Source organism: Scyliorhinus canicula, chromosome 17 (assembly GCF_902713615.1).
Source record: "Scyliorhinus canicula chromosome 17, sScyCan1.1, whole genome shotgun sequence".
Classification (NCBI taxonomy): Eukaryota; Metazoa; Chordata; class Chondrichthyes; order Carcharhiniformes; family Scyliorhinidae; genus Scyliorhinus; species Scyliorhinus canicula.
In genome coordinates, this window is record NC_052162.1 from 64,870,142 (window position 1) to 64,896,485 (window position 26,344).

A 26,344-nucleotide genomic window follows, 5' to 3' on the forward strand; every position below is an offset into this window, starting at 1 on the left:
CCCACCACGCATGCCCACCCACTGCCCCCCCCGATGCCGCAACCCACCCCACGATGGCCGCAACCCACCCCCCCGAATAGCCGCAACCCCCCACCCGATGGCCCAAACCACCCCCCGATGCCCCCCACAGATGCCGTCACCCCCCCGATGGCCGCAACCAACCCCACCGACATGCCGTCCAACCACCCCCGACGTGCCCCCCCCCACGGATGGCCGCAAACCCAACCCCCCTCGATTGGCCGCAACCCCCCCCCGATGGCCGCAACCCACCCCCCGATGGCCGCAACCCACCCCCCGATGGACCAACCCACCCCCCGATTGCCCCCCGATGGCCGCAACCCACCCCCCCCGATGGCCGCAACCCACCCCCCCGAGCCCCCCGATGGCCGCACCCACCCCCCGATGGCCGCAACCACCCCCCCCGATGGCCGCAACCCACCCCCCCGATGGCCGCAACCCACCCCCCGATGGCCGCAACCCACCCCCCCCGATGGCCGCAACCCACCCCCCCCGATGGCCGCAAACCACCCCCCCGATGGCCGCAACCCACCCCCCCGATGGCCGCAAACCACCCCCCCGATGCCGCAACACACCCCCCCCGATGCCGCATCATCAATGGTTGACGCCGTTTTAAAGCAACTGTGATTTTCGCCGACGTGGCCACGGTGGGGAGGGGGGTAGGGGTGGTGGGGAGGGGGGTAGGGCATTGGAGGGAGGTAGGGGTGGTGAGGGGGGGGTTGGGGTAGGGGGCAGCAGCGTACAGAGGGGGGGGGCGACGGTGCGTTGGCCCAGGGCATCCGTAGCCCCCCCTCTCTGCACGCCGCTGCCCCCAAATCCCCCCCCATGCCGCAACCCACCCCCCGATGGCCGCAACCCACCCCCCCGATAGCCGCAACCCACCCCCCCGATGGCCGCAAACCACCCCCCCCGATGCCCCCCCGATGCCGCAACCCCCCCGATGGCCGCAACCCACCCCCCCCGATGCCGCAACCCACCCCCCCGATGCCCCCCGATGGCCGCAACCCACCCCCCCGATGGCCGCAACCCACCCCCCCGATGGCCGCAACCCACCCCCCGATGGCCGCAACCCACCCCCCCGATGGCCGCAACCCACCCCCCCGATGGCCGCAACCCACCCCCCCGATGGCCGCAACCCACCCCCCCCGATGGCCGCAACCCACCCCCCCCGATGGCCGCAAACCACCCCCCCGATGGCCGCAACCCACCCCCCCGATGGCCGCAAACCACCCCCCCGATGCCGCAACACACCCCCCCCGATGCCGCATCATCAATGGTTGACGCCGTTTTAAAGCAACAGTGATTTTCGCCGACGTGACCCGTGGCCACGTCGGCGGGACTTCGGCCCATCCGGGCCGGAGATTTGTGGACTCTAAAAATATAATGAAATCCCGCCGGCGCCAGCTGTTTTCAGAGGCTGCCGGCGGGATTTGCACAGCGCCGGTTTTTGGCCGGTGGGAGATTTAAAAACCCTGCGGGAGCGGGAATAACGCCGCTGCCGGCTGATTCTCCGACCCTGCGTGGGGTCGGAGAATCCCGCCCCTGGTTCTTAAAGGGATGCTCACCCCAATATAAAATATAGAATTTCCCCCCAAAAACACATGGGCCATCACAATTTGGAAAAAGAATGACCATGATAAATACTTAATTAAAATGCTATTGTGAGTTGGAAGAATCTGGAAAAATACAGATGATCAAGTACGATACGAGAAGAGGGGCTTATGCACTCTGAATGAAGTACTTAAACCAATCTAACTGTCCAGAGTTTTAAGTGTGGATTATGAGGATGTATTATGAATATGCTGGAGGTTTGCTTGATTATCTTTGGTAGTGAGGGAACATTTCCATAGATCTTCTGAGAGCGATTTATTGTCTTCACGAGGACATTAAACGGGCTGCATAGGATCGTGCCAAAATATTTTTTTCACTTGTTCTACTTTAGAGAAGAAAGCATGGAATGAGACGAAGGTTATTTGGCATAAGAAGACCATTCATTCTATAGGCTGTTTACAATGTACTCAACTGTGGACTCTGTGCTATCCATTTAATCTCCTAACTGAAACTTTTACATAAATGCTCATTGATTTCTCAATGCTAATGAAGAAAAGCTCCAGACTATCGAATAGCACCACCCCCCTCCCCACCGCCCCCACATCAATTCAATATTGAACCCTGGCCAACTGGCTTCCATAGATTCTTACATTCCAATGTTAATTTTGATTTGTGTTACTATCCCTAGCAATATGAGAATATTAAACAAAAAATTTGACTTCAGCGACAATAGGATATCACATTTCACAATGAATTAACAGTGTAGAAGGAGGCCATTCGGCCCATCAAGTCTGCACCGAGCTTGGAAACAGCACCCCGCCCAAGCCCACACCGGCACCCATTCCCAGTAACCCCACCTAACCTTTTTTTGGACACTAAGGGTAATTTATCATGGCCAATCCACCTAACCTGCACATCTTTGGACTATGGGAGGAAACCAGAGCACCCGGTGGAAACCCACGCAGACACGGGGAGGATGTGCAGATTCTGCACAGTGACCCAAGTCGGAATCGAACTTGGGACCCTGGAGCTGTGAAGCAAATGAACTAACCACTGTGCTACCATGCTGCCCTGTGAATTAATTAAGTCATTTCTATGTTTGACCATTTCCATTTTCTAAATTTTTCTTTTCTGTTAAAAACAAAGTTCACATGTTCATGATTCCCCAATCTGGATAACTCGGCAAAGACTCCCCACACTTGCTGACTATTGGCATTGCCTACCTGCAGAGCCTGCCACCTGGATGTCAGTTCCTCCAGACGCTGTGTATTTTCTGTGGAAAGATGTACATCTGAGATTGCAAGTTGGTGAGCCAAGTCATTGGCAATTGTCATGCCATCTTTTAAAGCTCCCAGTTCCTCCTTGAATACCTTATGAGCCAAAAGAGAAATGTTAGCCTGGAAATTGTCATTCAGAGCCACCAATAGGTAACTTAGGGTTTCTAGAAGATTTATTTTCATCCCGATTACACAGGTTATTGCTGGTGTTTTGTTTCTGTGGTGAAATTAGGAATTCCCCAGCCAATGAGAAGGTCGCCGCACTAAATTATCTCAATAAGATGTGAAGTGCTATTCAGAATTATAATCACCTGATTTATCATTTACCTCTTGAAAAGAGAAATTTAAAAATGGTTGAGCACTTAAATGTGAACTTGTATCTTTATAAACAAACATTAGGCACCCCTCCCATCTCTTTTGTAGCCTCATGAACTGTATAAGTGTTAGGAATTAAAAAGTTAGAAATTAGAGGTAGGGTTCGTGGATACATATATATAAAGTTAGTTTGAAGTAGGTCAAGGACTGGGTTAGTGTTTTTTAGTTCATGTTTACTAGAAATTGCTGAAGGTACCCCTGTCATGGAAACTAGGTTGGGGAAATAGTTATTCTTCTATAAGGTTAGCTAGTTTAAACAAAGAGAGATAGTTGGCCAAGATAATGAGTGGGGTGCAGCCTTGCTAGGTTTTTCATTAACCATGCTTCATCAAGAGGCTTGCTGAAACACATGTATCCGGTAGTATGTGGAACATCACACGTGACTGCAGTGAACAATAGTCCAGTTCACCAACCCCTGAAGAAAGGATATATTTTAAGAGGCTTTTGGGAGGGCTTTTTGCAGCTGGCATTGCAAAGCGCTCTGGAGAAAGGCTCCGGTCAAAGCTTCCTGAGGGGTTTCAGGAGTTGAGAAGACCTGAGCACCGAGAAAAGGAGAAGTGAAGAGACAAAAAGCTGTTCGTGCATGGCAGCCATCCTGCGTGATCTGAACTGATACGTGCTACTTGTCACGGTCGGATATATTTGTTGTATAACTACTATCGTTGGATCCTTGTCTTAAATTCCTTATAAAACTTAACTTCTGACAATATGGGCTGCACTCAAATCTTGACAAGTTGGTTGATTGGATAGTAATAACTCTCAGGTAACTTTCTAAGTTTAACTCAGCCTTGAAAGAGTAAAATTCTCACAGCATTCTAGCTAAAGTCTATTTGCCTTTCTCAAAATATCTGTTTGCTCAATCCAACTGCACCCAGAGAATTAATGTCTGTTATAGCTCGCAACATGTTGCCAAGACACTTTATAAATTCATAACTGCCAGTCTTTTCAAAAATAGCAGGCTGCCACTGTTATAACAAACATCATTAAATTCTCTCTCAAGCCCGTAATAACAAACTCACAATGTATATAATAAATACGTTGAGGGTGCAAATAAACTGGCCTGGCATTTGAATCCGGGTTGGGAAGATGATGACCGGATTGCTTCCAGATTCCCATCCCATCCTCATTACGCCAACGTCAGTGACATATTGCAATTTTTAAATACAAAAGACCTAATTGTTCGCCTTAACATTGTCAAATCAAGTGGCCAATTGTATCACTGAGTCATTAACAACCCCACTGAGAAATGCATGATCTCTTGTGAACATTATGCTGGAATTGGTGAGGTAGGTTAGCTTATTCATAATTCATCCTGTAGGAGGAGAGCAGGGTCAGGATAGTTCTATCCATAGTGAGGGACATGGACATTGCTACTGCCCGACAGGTGCTGTGGCTTTACAACCTCTATCATTTATGGGGAGGGTTGTGCTAAGGTCGCAGCTCAATAGGCTGAGTTCTTATCACCACCTTCTGTTTCCCTCAGTTCAAGCTGAAGAGGAGGAGAGTCTCCCTGCACAGTCCCCTTGGTGAGGTCGATGTTCCTGAGTCAGTGCCATTGCATCATTCCTCAACATCTTCTATTGGCGCAGGCATACTCACCTCAGTTGGGCCTCAATCTAGCTTAGAATGGGAAACACTGGGTGAACTGCACCTCACGAGTGTGCAGGATGAGGAGAGTGAGTCGGAGCCAGATATAGACAGTCCCCTTCAGAGGACAAGAGGATAGACACAGCCATTCTTTGCTGGGTGAAGATGCTGGGCCTTGGGCGTCATGCACAAGGGGTATTCCTGGAGCAGATGAGTTCCCTGATTGGAGATCCCTGAGCCATTGCGGAACCATGGGAAAATGATGGAAGAGTCCATGCAGCACTTGTGCCCCATCATGGCTCAGGGATTTGAGCATATGAGCTCCTCCATTGAGAGAGTGGCTACTCTCATGGGAACCAGAGACAGCATCACTTGGTCTACTCCTCTGGCCTACTCCTGACCAGGAAGATGCTGAAATTCTCTCCGCTACTCTGACTGATGTCGGTGTAGCCTGCTCCCATCTCCTCAGTTCACTAAGGCTTCCTCTAACAAACTCTGATGCCCAATTGATGCCAGTTGCTTCACATCACACTCAAAAGTCCAATCACTCACTGTTCACAAATACAAGTCTCAGTGTCAGCGATGACAACTCTATCCAACTGTTAAGCAGCTCAGTTTATCTTCTGTCTCTCCCAGCTGATGGCCATTTGGGTCATGACTGTTGTATCATTAGACTAACATACAAAAGTATTCGATAACCTGGCATGTGATGTACGATTAACAGAGGTTTATTCAATACATCTTCACTGCACAAGGTTTGGTACTAGACTCTCGAAAAGCCTGCAAAAGAACTGATGACATCACAAATGTCACATGGCTCGGATCTTGAAGAGACATTGGGCACAACTACAATAACCCACATATATAACAAAGGCTCCTTCTGTGCACCTGTCACCTGCTCCCTAAGGTGTTCCTGACCCTCCATTTTCCCTTGGGCGTCATGCACAAGGGGTTAAATCTCAAAATGCTGCCCCAAGGGCCTCACAATGAGATTAACAAGCTGGAGGCATGTGTCTTGGTGTTCACCTTTGAATATTGCGTCACCTTCCAAAGACACTTGGAACCAATGATGCCATCTGAATTCCCAACTTTGAGTGCAAACTCACAGATGTTTGAAAATCCAATCCACTATTTCTGATCCAAAGAGGCAGATGCTTCAGCCAACAAGACACAATTGATTTATATTTATCATAGTGACATGATTTTGACACCATTCAAATTACCCAATGAATGTTATTGTACTTGGTTTGTACATTCTGCTTAGAATATATTTCTTTAAAAAAAATAAATTTAGAGTACCCAATTCTTTTTTTCCCAATTAAGGGGCAATTTAGTGGCCAATCCACCTCGCCTGCACATCTTTGGGTTTTGGGGATGAGACCCACGCAGACACGGGGAGAATGTGTAAACTCCACACAGACAGTTTTCCGGGAGCCAGGATCGAACGCCCAAATCAGCACCATGAGGCAGCAGTGCTAATCACTGCGTCACCGTGCCACCCTAGAATATATTTCTGATTGTGTGGGATAGTAAAGTAAAGTCGCCATAATCCCAGATGACCATAGTCTGCTTTCCTCTTTGAGGGAGGAGAGCTGACTGGTGGTGATTTAACCTGAGGATCATCACACCTCAGGCAAGGGTAAAGGTTCACCTCAGGCAAGGGGCAAGGTTGAAAAGGCAGGGCCTTCATGAATAACCTCAGCTGGTGTTGGAATTGAACCTGTGTTGCTGGCCTTGCTCTGCATCAGCTGACCAGTATAATGTAGCACAGTACTGCATGGTGGTGCAGGAAGCGAAGAAGACTATGCGTTGGTTTCTGGTGATAATATGGTTCTTCAAAGATACAGCTAAGGAACTTCTGGATTTTTTTTAGAAGGATAACTCAAAAAGACCTTGCTAGCAGTCAAAACCCTGCTTGTTCGCCATCACAGTTGGGGATGTGGTTGGTTCATAATGCAGAATATTTACAGTGCACAGTTTAGAGAGGACAAGGATCTCCAGAATTTCAGTGAACTATCAGTGAAATGTTGCAGCCAATCAACAGACTTAACCTTACACAAGGTAAGCACTTAGAAGGACCTATCTTTTGTATTAGTTCATGGAACAATTCCTCGTTGAGTTTCTGTACGTTTGGACAAAGCCACTTTTATTGGCCGGGGACCACAAGGTTTGAGGCATTTAGAGCAGTGTTCTTCAAAGTCGGGGGCGTGACCAGTGGGTGGGGCGAGGGCAGGTGTCAGGAGAGTCGCGGAGCCGTTGTCCGCGGCGCTCCCGAACGCGCAAATCCCCGTGCAGCAGCCGGAATTTCATAACGCCGGCTGCAAGCGGCCGCGAACATGATAAAAAAAAATTTTGGCCGCATTGCGCATGCGCGCACGATGATCGGTGGGAATGCGCATGCACGCCGATCATCGGGCACACATGCGCAGTGCAGCTGCTATTTTTTTTAATGGTTGCAGCTTTTTGTTTTACAAGTTCTGTCGTGGTTTTTATTCATTTATTCATGTAATTTTTTTTTTCATTTATTTCATTCATTTTATTTTTTTACAAGTTCAATTTTTTCATTTATTTTACTCATTTTTTTTTTTACATGTTCGGGGGGGGGGGGGGGGGGGGGGTTTACCAGATAAAATTTTGCAGGAAAAAAATTCAGAACTTTGGGCAGATGGAGGCGCCATACTTTCCGACACAGAAAGGCTTCACCTTCATCTGTCAGGTTCCATTGGAGGAGCGTGTACGAGGGCCAAAGGGACCCAAAACCATTTTCTCCATTTTTGTCAGCAGCAAACAAGGTAAGAGAAAATGGTGGGTCACGCAGGTCGGCCGGCGTGGGTCGCAAAGGTCGGCCAGCGTGGCTCGCGAAGGTCGGCCGGCGTGGGTTGCGAAGGTCGGCCGGGTTGGATCCCGAAGGTCGGCCAGGTGGTAAAAGTGGGTCCCCGGAAAAAAAGTTTGTGTTTTTTCTCTTTTTTCTCTTTATGTCTCTTTTTTGCTTTTGTGTTTGAATTTTGTTAGAACACTGATTTAGAGGACACAATTAGAGAAATCAAAAGAAACACAGCAGGGAAGAAGAAGAGAGAATCAACAGGCAAGCCAGTCACAGAGAAACGAGTTCATGGATGAACTTTCTTGCCATTAGACAATATAAATGATCATCATTAGAGATGACAGAGTTTAATCGCTTTGAATCATTGGTACTACACTCATTCCTGAATTACATCTCACTCCAGGAATTTGTACATAATCTAAGCTGACAATTCAATGTAGCACTGAGAGAGTACTGCACTATTGGTGACGCCATATTCAAACTAATAATCTTTATTAGAGTCACAAGTAGGTTTACATTAATACTGCAATGAATTATTGAGAAAATCCCCTAGTCGCCACACTATGGTGCCTGTTCGGGTACACTGAGGGCAAATTCAATGTCCAATTCACCTAACAAGCACGTCTTTCGGGACTTGTAGGAGGCATTCGGAGGAAACCCACGCAGACACGGGGTGAACGTGCAGATTCCACAGAGGTAGTGACCCAATCCGAGAATCGAACCTGGGTCCCTGTTGCTATGAAGCAACACTGCTATCCATTGTGCTACTGTGCCGATATGAACGTAATGCTAAACTGTGGCATGCCATTAATTGAGGTGGATGTAAAAGATTCCATGCTATTATTTGAAGAGAACACAGACATTCTCCTGGCATCCTGGTCAATATTTCTCCCTCACCAATATCAAATTATCTGGCCATTATCATATTGTTGTTTTTGGGACCATGCTGCTTTTTGCGACATTACAACAGTGACTATACTTCAAAGGTACTTAATTGGTGGTCAAGTGCTTTGGGATTTAATGCAAGGTTTTATATAAATGTTAGTTCTTTCTTTATATGCGTTCTCCAATTGATATGCGTGCTTTCTTTTGGGTTTCAGTTCTGATAATGTTAACATTCAAATCTATTTCTTCTTGTTACAGATACCAACTGACTTGCAGCGTATTTCCGATAATTTTTGTTTTTCTTTCATCTTTTCAGTTTTTTTTTCTAAACATTTAAGAGTGGAAGGTTACACAGAACTCTCTGAAATGAAATACAAGCTCTAGAGGTTACATGATGGCAGAAACATGGGGCGGGATTCTCCCAGCCCCGCGCCAGAGAATCCCCGCGAACGGACCACGCCGCCCCGACGCCGGCACGCGTTTCTCCGCAGTGAGGAGAATCGGCGCCATTGACGTCAGCGTGGTTGGCGCGGTGCCGGTCGTGGGCTGCTCTGCGTGGCCGGCCCACCGATTCTCCGGCACGGGTGGGCTGTGCGGCCGTAGGAAAAGAGCCGAGTCCCGCTGGCGCCATTCTAACCTGCTCTGGGCTGGTGGGACCTCGGCATGTAAGAGTCGGGTGGCAGCTTGGGTGGGGGCGGGGTGGGTGGGGGGGGGGGGGGGGGGGGGGGGGGGGGGGGGGGGGGGGGGGTGGGGGTGGGGGGGGGCCTCCGATGTGGCCTGGCCCGCGATTGGGACCTACTGATCGGCAGGCCGGTCTCTGTGGCTGGGGGTCTCCTTTCCTACGCGCCGGTCCCTGTAGCCCTGCATGTTGCATTGGGGCTGGCGCATTGGCGCCAACACCATTGCGCATGTCCTCGTTGGTGCCGGCGCAACTGCGCATGTGTGGATCCCGCAGCGCCCAGTTTGTGCCGGGATCTGCAGCTGGAGCGGCGCGAGCTGCCCTGCGCAGTGCTGGCCCCCTGAAGGGGCCAGAATTAGACGTGGGAGCAGCCCGTTCACACCGTCGTAAAACGCGACGGCGTTTACAACGGCGTGGACACTCTGCCGCGGGATTGGAGAATCCCGCCCATGATGTGTAGTGAAATCAGGGGATTCCTCTGATAGATCGAGGGACATGGGGGCTGATTTTTTGATGCTTTATGTCCCGCTATCCCTATTTCCGGTATACAAAGCATGAGGGAATTATGATGGTCACCCATTCTGCCAGCACTCTCTGAAATTTGTGTTTCGCTTGCATTTCTGGGGTTATCCCTACTGAGTTCTTTTTTTTTTTTATAAATGTTTTTATTCAGTTTTCATATTTTATATTGAACAAATTACAAATTGTTAGGAGAGAAAAAGAACAAAAAAAAAAAAAAAAAAAAAACACAACAAACAAACACGCAAAAATTAACATACATATTTACAGGTAAGCATCTTCGTAGTAGTAACTGCGCCCGCCCCCCCCCCCCCCCCCCCCCAACATGTTTATTTAGTTTGGTTTTGGGCCTTAGCTAGCCATCGAACCCCCGTACCGAACCTGTAGCCCCTCCCGCTACCTTCCCCCGACTATTCTTCCTCTTGTACATTGGCCACAAATAGGTCCCGGAACAGTTGCATGAATGGCTCCCACGTTCTGTGGAAGCCGTCGTCCGACCCTCGGATGGCAAATTTGATTTTCTCCATTTGGAGAGATTCCGAGAGGTCGGACAGCCAGTCCGCAGCTCTGGGCGGTGCTGCTGACCGCCAGCCAAACAGGATTCTACGGCGGGCGATCAGGGAGGCAAAGGCAAGGGCATCCGCCCTCCTCCCCAGGAATAGATCTGGCTGTTCTGAAACCCCGAAGACCGCCACTATCGGGCATGGCTCCACCCTCACTCCCACCACTTTGGACATTACCTCGAAGAAGGCTGTCCAGTACTCCACGAGTCTGGGGCAGGACCAGAACATGTGGGCGTGGTTGGCCGGGCCTCTTTGGCACCGTTCACATCTGTCTTCCACCTCCGGGAAGAACCTACTCATACGGGTTCTTGTTAAGTGGGCTCTATGTACCACTTTTAGTTGCGTCAGGCTGAGCCTTGCGCACGTGGAGGTGGAGTTGACCCTATGCAGTGCTTCGCTCCAGAGTCCCCACCCTATCTCCATCCCCAGGTCGTCCTCCCATTTCCTTCTTGTTGCGTCCAGTACGGTGTCGTCCCTATCTACCAGTCGGTCATACATGTCACTACAGTTCCCTTTCTCTAGGATACTTGCGTCCAGTAGGTCTTCCAGTAGTGTCTGTCGTGGCGGTTGTGGGTACGTCCTTGTCTCCTTTCGTAGGAAGTTTTTGAGCTGCAGGTACCGTAGCTCGTTCCCCCCAGCTAGCTGAAACTTCTCTGTCAGTTCGTCCAGTGTTGCGATCCTGTCGTCCGTGTATAGGTCCCTGACTGTCAGTGTCCCCCCGTCCTGCCTCCACCTTTTGAAGGTGGCGTCAGTCAGTGCTGGTGTGAACCTATGGTTGTTGCAGATGGGAGCCCTGTTCGACATTTTGGTCAGGCCAAGTTGCTGCCGCAGTTGGTTCCAGGATTGGAGGGTGGCTGTCACCACTGGGCTGCTGGAGTGTTTTTTGGGTGGGGATGGGAGTGCTGCCGTGGCGAGGGCCCGGAGGGAGGTTCCCATGCAGGAGGCCTCCTCCGCACGCACCCACTCAGCCTCTGGCTCCTGGATCCATCCCCTTACTCGCTCGGCTGTTGCTGCCCAGTGGTAGAATTGTAGATTCGGGAGGGCTAGCCCTCCCCTGGTTTTTGTTTTTTGTAAGACCTTCTTTGGGATCCTAGCATTTTTACCCCCCCATACGAACGCCATGATGAGTTTGTCCAGCGCTTTGAAAAAGGCCTTGGGGATGTAGATCGGAATGGATCTAAACAGGAAGAGGAACCTGGGCAGTACGTTCATTTTGATCGTCTGAACTCTCCCCGCGAGGGAGAGCGGGAGTGTGTTCCATCTTTGCAGGTCCTTTTTAACTTCCTCCGTCAGGCTGGTGAGGTTCCATTTGTGGATCCCTTTCCAGTCATGGGCTATTTGGATCCCCAGGTAGCGGAATTTATGTCGGGCTTGATTGAACGGCAGCCCCTTTAGTGCTGCCCCCCCCCCCCCCTTGCGGGTGTACTGGGAAGATCTCACTTTTGCTCATGTTGAGTTTGTAGCCCGAGAAGGCTCCAAACTCTTTCAGGAGCGCGATGATTCCGTCCATGCTGCTTTGTGGGTCCGAGATATAGAGGAGCAGATCATCCGCATAGAGTGAGACTCTGTGCTCTCTACCTCCCCTTCGGATCCCCCTCCAATTTTTTGCTGCCCTGAGCGCGATTGCTAGCGGTTCAATTGCTAGTGCGAACAGCAGCGGGGACAGTGGGCATCCTTGTCTGGTGCCCCTGTGCAGCTGGAAGTATTGGGAGTTGGTATTGTTGGTCTGTACACTCGCCATGGGTGCGTTGTACAGGAGCTTTACCCAAGCGGTGAACCCTGTTCCAAGCCCGAACCGCTCCAGTACCTCTATGAGGTATTTCCACTCGACTCTGTCGAAGGCCTTTTCTGCGTCCAGGGAGACGATCACCTCTTGTGTTCTCTCCCCGGAGGGGGTCATTATCACGTTCAGCAGGCGCCTGATGTTCGCGGTAAGCTGTCTACCTTTGACAAAGCCCGTCTGGTCCTCTGTGACCACCTCAGGTACACAGTCTTCTAGCCTCTTGGCTAGGATTTTGGCCAGTATTTTGGCGTCTGCATTCAGCAGAGATATGGGTCTGTATGACCCACATTCCGTTGGGTCTTTGTCTTTCTTAGGTATCAGCGAGATTGAGGCCTGTGCTAACGTGGGTGGCAATGTGCCCCTAGCTAGCGAGTCTGTGAACATCTCCCGCAGGTGCGGGGCCAGCGCTGTCGCAAATTTTTTGTAGAAGTCCGCCGGGAATCCGTCCGGTCCCGGCGCCTTCCCCGCCTGCATGGAGCTAATGCTGTCCATGATCTCTCCCAGTGCTAGTGGTGCTTCCAGATCCCGTTTTCTGCCCTCTCCCACAACTGGTATGTCCAGTCCGTCAAGAAACCGGTTCATCCCAGCCTTCCAGAAACCGGTTCATCCCAGCCTTCCATCCCTACTGAGTTAATACATCTCATGTTCTTGTGTGCGAGAGTGTAATGTATACTCCCTGGGTGTAGTGTCACCAGCAAGAAAGAATCAAATTAATAATCCACTATAGAAAAAAAATGCTTCTATTTGTTACATCAACTGGCCCACATTTGTGTGGTAACTACTGAAATTAATTGTACCTTAGTTGTCTCAATATGTTCCTGCAATGAATCAATGAAGAGATCTCCCACAGTTTCCCAGGAATCACGAACAGCTTCAGCCTGGTCCAGAGCAAGACTAAGCTCATCCATAGCACCTTGGAGCTCTAGAAGTCTCTCCATCGTTCTCTCAATGTGCCTGTGGCGGTCAATGCAGCGAGCACTCAACTTCTCCCACATTTCACTTGATACATTAGCCTGCTTCCAAATGAATCGACTCACATTCTGGATTTTCTGCTTTGGTGACATATCTGAAATTATGATTCATTGAAGTTTCAGAAACAGAACATATCCCTGGAGGAATCAGGCTTAATGAAGAGGATACACAGGTAACTGGGTAACAGAGAGATTATATTGCCCAGTGGCAGTCTGTTGTAGCCGCAGCATAATAGCTCACACTGTAATTATGGGATAGTGGGCATAGCAAGTGGTGATATGAAATACCATATACAATAGATGGAGATAAGAGGTTTGTGGTTTAACATCTATTTCCATCTCCATAATAGACAAAACATGGAAATGACAAAAAAGCATATGGGCAATAATCTTTTAAAAGAATACAGCATTGCGGATAACTTATGTTGGTGCCCAAGAATGGTTCAGGAATATTCCTCATTATGTATGTTATATTGACATAACTTAGGTCATAAGGCAAACACCTTTGTCTTGTGCTGGTTCTTCCGTCTCGTCGAGAGGATGCTGGGATAGGAATGCTTGGGCTGACTCCAAAGTTGCCAGTATGAAGGGACCCTTAGTCTTTACATCTTCCATGAAAGCCTTTAATGAAAGAAAGTGGAAAGGAAATGAGATCTAGGAACAAAAATTAAACATTTAACCGTTCAGTTACCAGGCTAGCAAATTTTGCTTTGTTGCCGATGCTATTATGTTTTGAACTTTTATGTGAAAATGCAGAAATGCAAAAATTATGAGCAGTTTCCACTGTTTACATTTTTCTTTGTTATCTGTTAAAACAGCAATGTGGTAAGGAGCATTTAACCTATTAACCATAAATTGCAGCTCATTTAAAAAAAAAGGTTACATCTGGGGGCAGATGATCTGGTGATTGAAACCTGACAATTTCATAAATCTGAGATGTTAGGATAGAATATTGGGGCAGAACAGGAGACAGGGACTGAGACCTTTTCAATATTAAATTAGAGAAGAGGAATTCATCTGATAAGAAACCAATCTCTTAGCGTTGTGACACACTTCATTTTTGATTTTTATATGATACAATTTTTGTGGATGGTTTGACTATTAAAGCTGGGAAGATTCTCTTCTGTGGAAATTAAGACTCCTTTTCAAGATAATTCTTCAGCCCTAAATGTTTACACTTGTCCGCTGAAGGCACCAATGCCTGTTTGCAATACGGCAAAAATGACACACAACTCCTTTCTTCCCTCACCTTGAAACAAAAAAAAGAGTAGCAAACGCTTCTTTTTGTAATGAAAACATTTTCCCTTTAAGAGGGCTTTGTATTTTGTTTGCAGCTTCAGACTTTAATTAAAAAGTTCATTCGATCCTCAAGACATGAGAACAAAATGGAATGTTGAAAAATGCAAAACACCTACCTGTCCCAAGCCCTTTTTCCAAGCGAGTGAGTGACTTACCGAGTGGAACTCATTGTACCGCTGCACTGCATCAACATCCCCTGTGAAGGGGAGCTGCTCAGAAAGTTCCTCGTCTTTCAGGGTGAGCCAATCAATGATCTCCTGCAAGGACAGCTGCAGCTTGCCACTATGATCAGAGAGTGCTTCTAGCCGAGCCCTGAGACACAGTGAAGGGAGGGTGTTGGGAGAAGTTTAATAGTTTTCAAATGTGTAAAGAGATCTTCAATGAAGGTAAATGGGATGGGAGAACAATACAGAAAATCGCAGCGTATTACTAAGGCTGGGAATGAATCAAGGTTTCATTTGTGATTATACTTCAGATCCCCGGTCAATTCTTTATCTGGGGCTGGCTTAGCACAGTGGGCGAAACAGCCGGCTTGTAATGCAGAACAAGGCCAGCAGCGTGGGTTCAATTCCCATACCAGCCTCCCCAAACAGGTGCTGGAATGTGGCGACTAGGGGCTTGTCACAGTAAATTCATTGAAGTCTACTTGTGACAATAAGCGATGATTATTATTATTATCTGTGGTCATCTTCCATAGAATAAAATCCCTACAGTACAGAAAGAGGCCATTTGGCCCATTGAGTCTGCACCAACCCTTTGAAAGACCACCTGGGCCCAATCCCCCGCCCTGTAACTTCACCCTAAGGAGCAATTTAGCATGTCCAATTCACCTAACCTGTGTCCCTGGTGCTGTGAGGCAGCAGTGTGAACCACTGTGCTGCCTTTGAAGGGATGCCATTGGTCCTCTTATATTACTGACCTATTCTTTGCTCCCAGAGATGTCTGCAATTGACAGGAAGGCCACAGAACTAGAAAGCAATAAAGGCAGCCCCACATGTACATGGGACCAACATTCATCACAAATACTAACCCCAAGATTCCCCATTGCAACGTTCTTTCTTTCTTTAAATTCAGAATAGGCTACAATTGTAGAATTTACCGTTGCTCTTCACAGTACTTTCGCCTTCACTTCACGAGCCTTTCATCAATGGGGGAATGGATAACTTTGCAATTAGTGTGGAACCATATCCTTGACTTCACACGGAGTAGATTGTGTTTATTTTTTTACTAGCCTAGACATGCTGAATTCAACCGTTAGCTTCAAGAGTACAAGGCATATTTTCCGAGTCTCCTCGGCCTCATTAAGGTTTCCAAGGCCCCGAGACTAAATTAGATACTCAAAAATTGAACTCAACGATATCACTCACTTATTTCAGATTCAATCCCTCCTGGATGTATTTTGTTCAAAGCAAAGAGTTATGTAAATCAGATTTAAATCCTTCTTTTGATTCTAAGTGCTGGTCATTGGTGAGTAACGATGATTTATATTTAAGCTTTCCAAGATTCGGAATTCATTTCAGATTATCACTACTGCCGGGGTTGCTTTGTGCAAAACTCCAGCCAAGATGTTATTTTTATTGAAAATATTAACAACAAACAGATTTCAATTTCTTCAGTGAATTTTGTGCACATTAAAGTGAAGAACATCAATGTGGGAGAGGAAAATGCTGAAGAAATTTTTTTTTAGTCTTCTAGTTTGCACGTCAAGCAATCCCAGGTCAGTTATAACACTTAGGCAGAGGCAAAGGAAACCACCCAACAATGGCCATGATCTAATGGCATGCTGTGCTAAAAAGCAGCTTGACACGGCGCAGCTTGGCCGATGAAAGCCAGGAGGCCCTGCTCCAGGGATCTATCCAACTCATAAAGCCTCGTCCGCTCAAACATTAGAGTGAGGAATCTGCACATTAGAGTGAGGCTGGCTGTCTTACTCTAATATGCAGTTTTGCCAAAGTGATCCCGCCCACAATGGGCGGCATTTACATCGCAACGTCTCGCGAGATCGATCTCATCCCTTTGCCTTGCAGTGGAGATGCTGGCGTTGGACTGGGGTGAGCACAGTAAGAAGTCTTACAACATCAGGTTAAAGCCCAACAGGTTTGTTTCGAATCACTAGCTTTCGGAGCACTGCTCCTTCCTCAGGTGGTACTTGTGGAGGGTCTCCCAGGGGATTGGAGGCCGCCAGCTGCATGCCCTTTGGATAGGGTGGTGCCAGCTGGGCACCCTGGCAGTGCCATTACCAGCTGGTGTGGGTGTTGGGGAGCAGGGGATGCCAAGTTGGCATTTTTTAAGCATGTACGGTTGGGCTTGGGGTGCCCTGCGTGGGTGTTAGGGGAGGCGGGTGACCCTCCCTCCCATAGTGTGTTCAGGCTGGGAAAGGTGCTTTGGGGCCTCAGAGATAGGGATGCCATTGAGCTCCTCGTGTGCAAAAATGGGGCTATGTACGGCCTCAGCCATGTGTTCCCCGCTGAGGCCCCTTATGCAACGTGAGTCGCTTTGCACAGCCATGTGTTTCTCAGTGCTGCGGGCACAGGGAAACACAGGGATGTTCACCAATTCTGCACACATGTGTACGGCTTCAACCGGGACCTTGGATTCATTTCGCATTACATTCACCTCCACCATCTGACCTGGGCTTGTGAAATCCTACCAACTGTCCTAGTTTGAGGCAATTCACACCTCTTTAACCTGCTCCATCTGGACCTGTAACGACTTAATTACCTGAAAAGACTCACATTCAAAGAATCGTCTTGCTTCTTTGACTTTGTCTGTATATATGTTTCTGGAACCTACCTCTTCATTCACCTGAGGAAGGAGCAGTGCTCCGAAAGCTCATGATTCGAAACAAACTTGTTGGACTTAAACCTCGTGTTGTAAGACTTCTTACTGGGCCTTATCAGTAATGCGCGTGTCTCGAAAAAGAATGAGATAAAAGACTTTGATTGCCTCAGTGAAGGTTCAGCTATTAATGTGTCTTCTAACCCTTAGTGCAAATTATGTCACATGATGATCCGGAGCTAAAACGATTCAATTATTCACCTGATATTTTGGGATTTCTTCTTAATCTCGCTCCAACAGAGGTTCATCTCTTTGAAGTGCTGAAATTAGACAGAATGTGATTTAATTCTTTTGTTCTTTTTGTTTGGCTTTTACCCCGGCATCCTGAATCAATAATCATATCGATAAAACAAATTAATATTAAATATTCATTAAGACCAGATATATGACTGTATGAAACAATGGATTAGTGCCCATTCATTTACTAGATTTGGGTATGTATTCAATGAATTATTGGCTGCATTTGTATCTTTTGTCAACAGAGGTTGAAATGTTTTTTATTTATGGGGAATTAATAAAGTGGCTTGAAATGTGTTTTTCTTATAATTTTGTTATTGGGAATAAAAAACCTATCACAACACCATTTAACCACACAACCAATGGTCCAAGAGGACCACTTCTTCCACCATGAACCATGATTGCAGTGTGATGCACTATCAATTGCACTTAAAGACTCAAATCAGTACAATAGAGGCTTTATTATAGTGAGATGTTTATCCTCCGACTGCAGCTGGTAGAATGGCAGCTCAGGAGAACTCATGCATATTTATACGGCTCCCTGTTGGCGGAGCTAGATGGCAGGGGCTACCGGCGAACCTGTAATACAGGTACTGCTGTACATCCCCTAATACAGGCACACACACAATTACACAATGGTGGATCACCACACAGTGTGAACTATCTACAAGCTGCTCTTCAGGAAGTCACTAAATTTCCTTCAGCAGAACATCCCACAGCACATTTAAAATGTGGCACGGTATGGTAGCATGGTGGTTAGCACTGTTGTTTCACAGCACCAGGGTCCCAGGTATGATTCCCAGCGTGGGTCACTGTCTGTACGGAGTCTGCACGTTCTCCTCGTGTCGGCGTGGGTTTCCTCTGGGTGCTCCGGTTTCCTCCCACAAGTCCCAGAAGGCGTGCTATTAGGTAGTTTGGACATTCTGAATTCTCCCTCTGTGTACCCAAACATAGAACATACATACAGTGCAGAAGGAGGCCATTCATCCCATCGAGTCTGCACCGACCCACTTAAATCCTTACTTCCACCCTTTCCGCAAAACCCAATAACCCCTCCTAACCTTTTTGGACACTAAGGGCAATTTAGCATGGCCAATCCACCTAAACTGCACGTCTTTGGATTGTGGGAGGAAACTCTAGCACCCAGAGGAAACCCACGCAGACATGGGGAGAACGTGCAGACTCGCACAGACAGTGACCCAGCGGCAAATCGAACCTGGGACCCTGGCGCTGTGAAGCCACAGTGCTAGCCACTTGTGCCACCGTGCTGCCCATAAACAGGCAGCGAAATATGGCGACTAGGCGATTTTCACAGTAACTTCATTGCACTGTTAATGTAAGCCTACTTGTGACAATAATAAAGATTATTATTATTGTTAAATGATTCTGTAACATGTCTTCAATAACCAACGGTGAATAAACCGGTTTCTGATGAAAATTTCAAGAATATGCCTGTGGAGTCGCAATATTTGTGCAAAGTGGTGCAGGAGGATGGTCACCAGCAAAGGCCATGACCTTGCCAACAGCGGCCATTTCCGGTTTTGTAACTGGAAGTATTGGCACTTACGGTCTCTCTCTTTTTCCCGTTTCCCACACAATTACGATTAGAATTCTAAGTGCCGGCAGTGTGCGTGGAAAACATTTGATTGGTGAAACGTGGACTCAGCTGGTGATGTGGAGCTTTGGGTGGGTCATAAAGGACAAACAGGAATTTCTCTGCATTACGGTTACCAATTTCCATTGACATAAGACTTGAGAGCACAAAGGTGGCATTTTTCTAAATTAAAATACACTTGCAAAAATTCCCTTTTGATTAGTTTCACTTTATTCATGTGTGAATCATCGGTATTTGTTGAGACTAGTTTAGTCAGAGATATCAATGTACTGTACTGGCACATCTCAGGGTTGGCATGCATTGATGGTTACAGGGGACTTAAGGACATTTCCTTTATAATGGAAGAAATAACTGTGTGTTTCTTTCATTCTTTATTGAATGTTAGTTTCCACTGTTGTACTCAGTGATCTGTGGCATATGGCTGAATGCGCAGGCACAGCTGGCTTTCCCTTACAAATGCATTGTAAAATACATTGTGCAAGATCACTCTCAATAGGCATAATTGAAATATTGTGGAAGGACTCAAAGCTCTGGAAGGACTCTGCCAGCCAACACCCTGAGATGGCTACACACTGGGACAGTTCTGGCCTTTAAGCCCTAATTTTCTTAATTTGACTGAATGTTCCCACCACCCATCCACCACACCCACTCCTCCATGCCCCTGGCCTCACTCCACAACCCAACTCGCCACTGACTCACCCTTACCAGTCCTTATAGCCTCCATTCAAACTCCCATTCTCCTGCTCCACTCCCATATGCCGCAGCATTAAACAAGGAAAACTGCTCTCCTTACACATAACTGCATAAAGCTGACTGATGCATGCTTCCTTTAACGGTTTAACGGTTATTGTTAATGAATGACAGGCAAAGGTATCACAAGTATAAACGCACCACAGGACGGTGTTATGCTCAACCCATTGCAAACACACTGCTGACTTTATCTCTGCATCTCAACCCGCCAAAGGAAAATCAAACTTTTGCATCCCAACTAGTAATGTCCCCCCACATGCTACATTCCATCTCTTGCAGGCTTCATAAAATCGTGTCTCCACCCCCGCTCCATGGTGTGGAGACAGCAGGTGGGTAAACATGTGAACTGAGTGCCCACTACTTTATTGTGAGGGCCTGACAGAAGGTGTAGAAGAATGTTACCACTTGAAAAATAACACCAAAATCAGACATGCAAGTAGTAGCACAGGTAGTATTTGAACTCGGAGAAAAGTCATAGGGTGAAATATTTTGCTCTTGCTGGTGATGATCTTTGATCTGGGGAAGGAGTGTAATTAGGCAGGATGATGCAGTATTAGAGCCCCACTGCATTCCTGCTGCCGCCAAGTTCTAGATGGGAAGGCCAATGATTGACTTTCCTGTCCCACCGCCTACTGAGACTCTTAAGTGGCCAATTAATGACAACTTAAGGGCCTCATGCTGCCACTGCGGTTATAAGCTCAGCTGCAGACATGCCTGTAACCACGGCATATGCATGGCAGTTAAAACTGTGTGATCAGCTTGTCACCTCCAGGGGAGAAGTGGGGTGGGGCAGGGTAGAGTAGGGTAGAGTGGGGTTATATCTTGATCAAAGACACTTGGTGCCTGATTGAGGGATTGGGCATGAGGAAGGGGTGGGCTTAGTAAGAAACTGCTCTAATTGTTAACACCCCTACATCCCTCTCCCCACAACCCCTACCCCGCAAAACCTCCCTTCAACATTATTCGCCTGTGGCCTGGGTCGCTCTGTGATCCTGGGATTCTGGTAAGTGTTTTTTCTGCAGCAGCCACTATCTCCTCTGTGGAGCTGCTGAGCACCAGAGCTGCCAGCCTCTGATTGGCCAGCAGCTCTTAGTAGACAAGACTTCCGCCTCCAGGGTCTTGATTCTCGGGGAAGGCCCATTGGTGGACTCACCATTGCCTGATTGGCTTGTGGTTTGGTAGGCCTTGCCGAAAAGAAGCAGCCCGGGTCTCTCATCGAATTTCCAGCCAAGCTGTCAGGCAAGACCATCAATGTTTCAAGAAGATGCCACCCTTGATTGTTGAAGATTAATGCAAATAATGTACTGTATTCATATGGATAAATGTTTGCTGGGTTGTAATGATTAAGTCGAAATAGCAGTGTTACCTTGGTTACATTATGTATTACATCTTTCCCACCCATTGCTGTACAATATTTTATTATGTGCACTACTTACTATTTGAGCATTTATGGAAGAAAAATTGTTCCTATTTATGGATCGATGGTAAATGACCAAATGTTCACATACCTATAGTCAATGTTGCCCTGTATCTTGGGGGAAGTCATCAATTAAACTTCTGCTACCTCTGCTGTTGATCAATGCTGAAGTTTGTGTAGAGATCTTCTGCTACATCTAATCAAGGAGTGCTTCAAGGAATATAGCTTTCAAAGATGTTCTCCACGGGTGCCTGGAAGGAACAAACAGCATAAGTTTTCAGAACAGTAATTATCTTCAGTGTCACTGGTAGTGCAGAGCAAGTGATAGACAAATGCATTCTCTTAGTTTTTTCTATTGTCCTAAATGCTGGTTTTAAAAGTCTCAGGTCATATTATACACATTTGCTAGTGAAATTCCTGCTCCGCACAGGCATCAATGTTACCTGCCTGGGAGCATCTGTGGAGAGAGAAACAGTGTTAATAGGTGGAATATTCCGACCCTTCCCGCTGGTGGAATCTTCTGCTCCTGCTGAAGTTGCCCCCCTCCCCCTGTGGGTTTCCCAGAGGTGCAGCCAATGAGCAACGCAAATGGCCATTGACGTTGGCAGGACTGGAAGGTCCCGATGTTGGCCAATGGCAAGCCACCTCTGCTGCCAGAAAACGCATGGGGGGGGGGTTGTTGGAGAGGGGGGGGGGGGGGGTGTTGGGGGGGGGGGGGGGGGGCAGAAAATCCCAGCCAATGTTGCAAGTCTCATATTACTCTTCTTCAGAACTGAAACTTTAATTCTGCTTTATTTCAGATTTACAGCAACTGCAATATTTAGCTCTTGTATCAATGTGCCTTTTCTTTTTGGCTAAAAGCTAAACCTCAAGAAAAATCCTCAGGTTTGTTCCTTAACAAGCAAAACTGCCTTAGTGGAGGGCCTATGTATTACCATGCATTACCCCCATTTCAGCACGGGAAGAAAATTGGATTTACCCATTTAATGTTATCCTTCCAGAATGCCAAGTCTGATGTTCTCATTCCAACATCTAAGGCATTTTGGTCTTAATTTCCATGCATTTCAGGTTTTGATTCCCTTATATGTAAAGAATTACCTCTTTATGTCAGCTCTAAATTTGCCCATAACAATGTTGAATTTCTCTTTGCTTTTCCTACTGATCTGGCTGCTCCGAAACTAATGTGGCCACATTTTTTTAACCCCGTTAAGTATTGCATACATTTCTCTTAAAAGGCTCCACTTTGAAGTTGAGGAGACTAAAATTATTGAATGATTCCTTAGAGCTCTTCCCTCCAACACTGGCGATTGGTCTTGTTGTTGCGATCTGTATTTAGCCAATGTCTCGCTCTAATATGCAGATTTGCCAAAATGCGATCCTGCCCACAATGGGCAGGCTTCACATCACGTTGTCTTGCGAGATTGCCTTAGATCTCATGAGGTGTTGCGAGCAGGGTAGATCCTGGGAGCGTGGTCTCCTGTTATTTACCAGTCACATTGTGCCGCATTTGCTGCTTTTTGGGTGCAGCGCAGCCAGTAGATTGCGCGCTTTGTGATTATATTATGGACCCAATAAATGTCTGGAGGTTCTCACCAATGGAAACTCTACATGGAATATAGAATTTGATCAATTCTTTCAATCTCAGCTTCTCAGGTTTCCAAATGTAGATTTAGATTCTCAGATGAGGATTCTTTGGGTTCAGGTTGATAACCACACATGGAATTTCAGGCAAGGCAGAGAGAGAGCGAATTAGGGCAGCCTCTCTTCTCAGCTTATTCCCCAAAATATACAGATTTCAAAACCTCAAGTCCAAAACCTAAAACGTGTCTCTGTCTTGTGATCTCCTGTAAATCACTAGCCTTTGCCAGTTCCCCTCCCCCCCCCCTCCCCCCCAAGTGAATGTAGTTCAACACAAACAGCTTTCCCCCCCTCAAGTACCATGAGGGTCAGGCAATTTCTTGGAAGAGACATGCTTGTTCACAGTCCAAAGCGAATTTATGACCTTCTTTAAAAAAAAAATGAAAGGGTCCAACTAACAGTCCTTCCATATTTTAAAATAATAATATAGTTTTGATGCACATTAATTTCTCAACAACAATGTTTCTGGGAAGTTATTATTAGTCATATGTGATATAGCTCCACTCCATCTGCGCTGGGCTGTGGTGAGGAGTGCTTCAATTCCAGACATTTCTGTTCAACAAAGTACCTCAATGTTGGGCACTTTGTCCTCCCATTTGATGTCTGTAGTTTTCAGAATACATCTCACATAGAACCTGTCTGGAGTAGGTAGTCAATGTACTCCAATGAATAAATACAAATGTATAAGTATCATATCGACTTGAAGCATAACCAATAAATAAATACAAATGTATAAGTATCATATCGACTTGAAGCATTACCTCTGTTTCACTTGCCACAGATGCTGCCAAACCTGCTGAGTTTATCCAGCATTTTCTGTTTTCATTTCAGATTTTCAACATCCACAGTATTTTGCTTTTATTGCAAATGACAAGTTGTGTTTACTCTGGGGATTCCGGACTTTGCTATACCTTTGGATTAAGAGTGTAGTGTGTTCAAGGTACCATGTAAACCCCAGTCTCTCTCTAATGGGACACCATTTGGACCCAGTTTTCTAGACTCTGTTACAGCTGATACTGTTGGATAATCATCCTTCATTTAGATTCATAATCCTCTGTCAATCAACAGGACTCATTTATCTTCACATGAAAAGGATGTATTTCACTATTCTGTTCCTGTATTTTAGACAACAGGATATGGACCTTGAGGAGAGAGGAATTAATTCACGAAGAATCCCAGGATGTGTCGAAATAATTGGTAATTTGTTCAGTTCTGCAGAGAACCATCTGTCGCTGACCTCCGGCAGGGAATCTCTTCACAGTCTGTTCCATCAATCTGCCAATAGATGGAGTGCTGCTATTTGCAAAAAGACATCAAGAGTGTCTCGCTAGTTATTTGAAACCAAATGTTAATTAAAGACAGTGGGGTGATTTTCCGGTCGCATTGCACCTGGTGCAAATCCCGCTATGTAGGGATAGTTTGGCAACAGACGCAAAACAGTTTGTGATTTTCCCAATCCCTTCCCTTTGGCATGAACCGGTTGATCTAGGGGCTTTTCACAGTAATTTCATACTTGTGACAATAAAAGATTATTTTATTATTTATATTATTAAAAGGTGGTTTGAATGCACTACAATAAATTTCAATCTCATTAATTATTATTCTTTTAAATTTAGATTACCCAATCATTTTGTCCAATGAAGGGGCAATTTTGCGTGGCCAATCCACCTACCCAGCACATCTTTGGGTTGTGGGGGTGAAACCCAAGCAAACTCGGGGAGAATGTGCAAACTCCTCACGGACAGTGACCCAGAGCCGGGATCGAACCTGGGACCTCGGTGCCATGAGGCAGCCGTGCTAACCACTGCGCCACCGTGCTACCCTCAATCTCATTAATGAGATTGAATTCAGACGTTCAGGACACATGCAATTTTTCAACATCCCCTCCCCGTGCGAATAAGCACTGGACCTTAAATAAATAATAAATGATCTTTTTAGTGTCACAAGTTGGCTTACATTACACTGTGTGGTAGTCACCACTGATGTATATATTGTATATAGAGGATGTTGTTATAGGTGCTTTACGGTGAGGCCCCTGTACTACAGGTACGGGGATAGATCCCTGCCTGCTGGCTCCGCCCAGTAGGCAAAGTATAAATATGTGTATTCCCCGTACAGCCATTTGGTCAGCTGCTGTAGGAGGCCACACATCTCAGTGTAATAAAGCCTCGATTACATCCGACTCTTGCCTTTGCATAATTGATAGTGCAGCAATTTATTACACTGAGTTTTCAGAGATGGACCTCCACATCAAGCCGAGTTGCCTGCAGCTGCATCCTCAAGCAAGAAAACGCCAAAAAGGACTTTGAACATTGGCTAGCCTGTTTCGAAGTGTACATCGGGTCTGCGCCAGACACAATTCCAGAAGCACAGAAGCTCCAGAACCTTTACACGCGGCTGAGCTCCAACGTCTTTCCACTCGTCCAGGACGCGCCAACCTACGCAGAGGCCATGGCGCTACTGAAGGAAAACTACGCTCAGCGGACTAACAAAATCTATGCCAGACACCTCCTCTCCACGCGGCGCCAACTTCACGGTGAGTCAGTGGAAGATTTCTGGCGCGCCCTTCTCGCTCTAGTTAGAGACTGTGACTGTGAGGCCGTTTCGGCCACAGAACACTTGAATTTGCTGATGAGAGATACATTTGTTACAGGCAAAGGGTCTGACTACATCCGCTAGCGCCTCCTAGAAGGGGCCATGCTCGACCGTGCGGCGACCAAAAAGCTAGCGCTCTTGCATACGGTCACATCACGCAATATTCAGTCCTAAGCCCCTGACCACGCGGCCCACCCCTCCTGTGCATCATAGACTCCACAGACGACTGCCCCATCGTGTACCCCATCAGCGACCGCCCTTAGCCAGCCCCACATCTGTGCCCCGCGGCAGCCAACCAATCCCGGGAGGCCCAAATGCTACTTCTGAGGGCAGTCAAAACACCCCCGGCAGCACTGCCCGGCGCGGAGCGCCCTCTGCAAGGCCTGTGGCAAGAAGTGACATTTCGCTGCAGTGTGCCAGGCCCGCTCAATTGCCACTATTGTCCCGGCAACTGCCACGTGCTGCCAGTGGGCGCCGCCATCTTCCCCTCCTCGAACCACGTGTGGCCAATGGACGGCGCCATCTTGCTTGACTCGCAACACGTGCGGCCTGTGAGCGCCGCCACCTTGTTCCTCCCAAGACCAACGGGCGCCGCCATCTTGCCTTCCTCACGACACGTGCAGCCCCAGGGCGCCGCCATCTTGTCTCCCCCACGACACGTGCAGCTTGTGGGCACCGCCACCTTGCCCGACTTGGGACCCCTGCCCGTCAGGCACCTCATCAGGCCGCTCATCACCTGCAACCGCTGACGACCAGCCGTGTCTCGCCTCGGTCACGATTGACCAGTCTCGACCACACAACCTCGCGACTGCTTCAACTAAAGTGAAGGTCAACAGACATGAGATCTGGACTCTCATCTGGACCCTGCTAGACTCCAGGAGTACTGAAAGCTTCATTCACCCCGATACAGTGAGGCTCTGCTC

General features: G+C 47.4%; 1 protein-coding gene across 1 annotated transcript in view; it reads right to left on the bottom strand.

The window, feature by feature from the left end:
* drp2 (dystrophin related protein 2) overlaps positions 1-26,344 on the bottom strand; it is a 489,581-nt gene that overhangs the window by 92,749 nt on the left and 370,488 nt on the right. The window contains exons 3-8 of the mRNA XM_038775302.1: positions 21,280-21,439; positions 17,371-17,429; positions 14,487-14,643; positions 13,536-13,653; positions 12,859-13,127; positions 2,793-2,939 (exon numbers count right to left, since the gene is read on the bottom strand). Of these exons, the coding sequence (XP_038631230.1) occupies positions 2,793-2,939; positions 12,859-13,127; positions 13,536-13,653; positions 14,487-14,643; positions 17,371-17,417 (738 nt within the window). The 5' untranslated portion in view covers positions 17,418-17,429; positions 21,280-21,439. The remainder of the gene's footprint in view (positions 1-2,792; positions 2,940-12,858; positions 13,128-13,535; positions 13,654-14,486; positions 14,644-17,370; positions 17,430-21,279; positions 21,440-26,344) is intronic.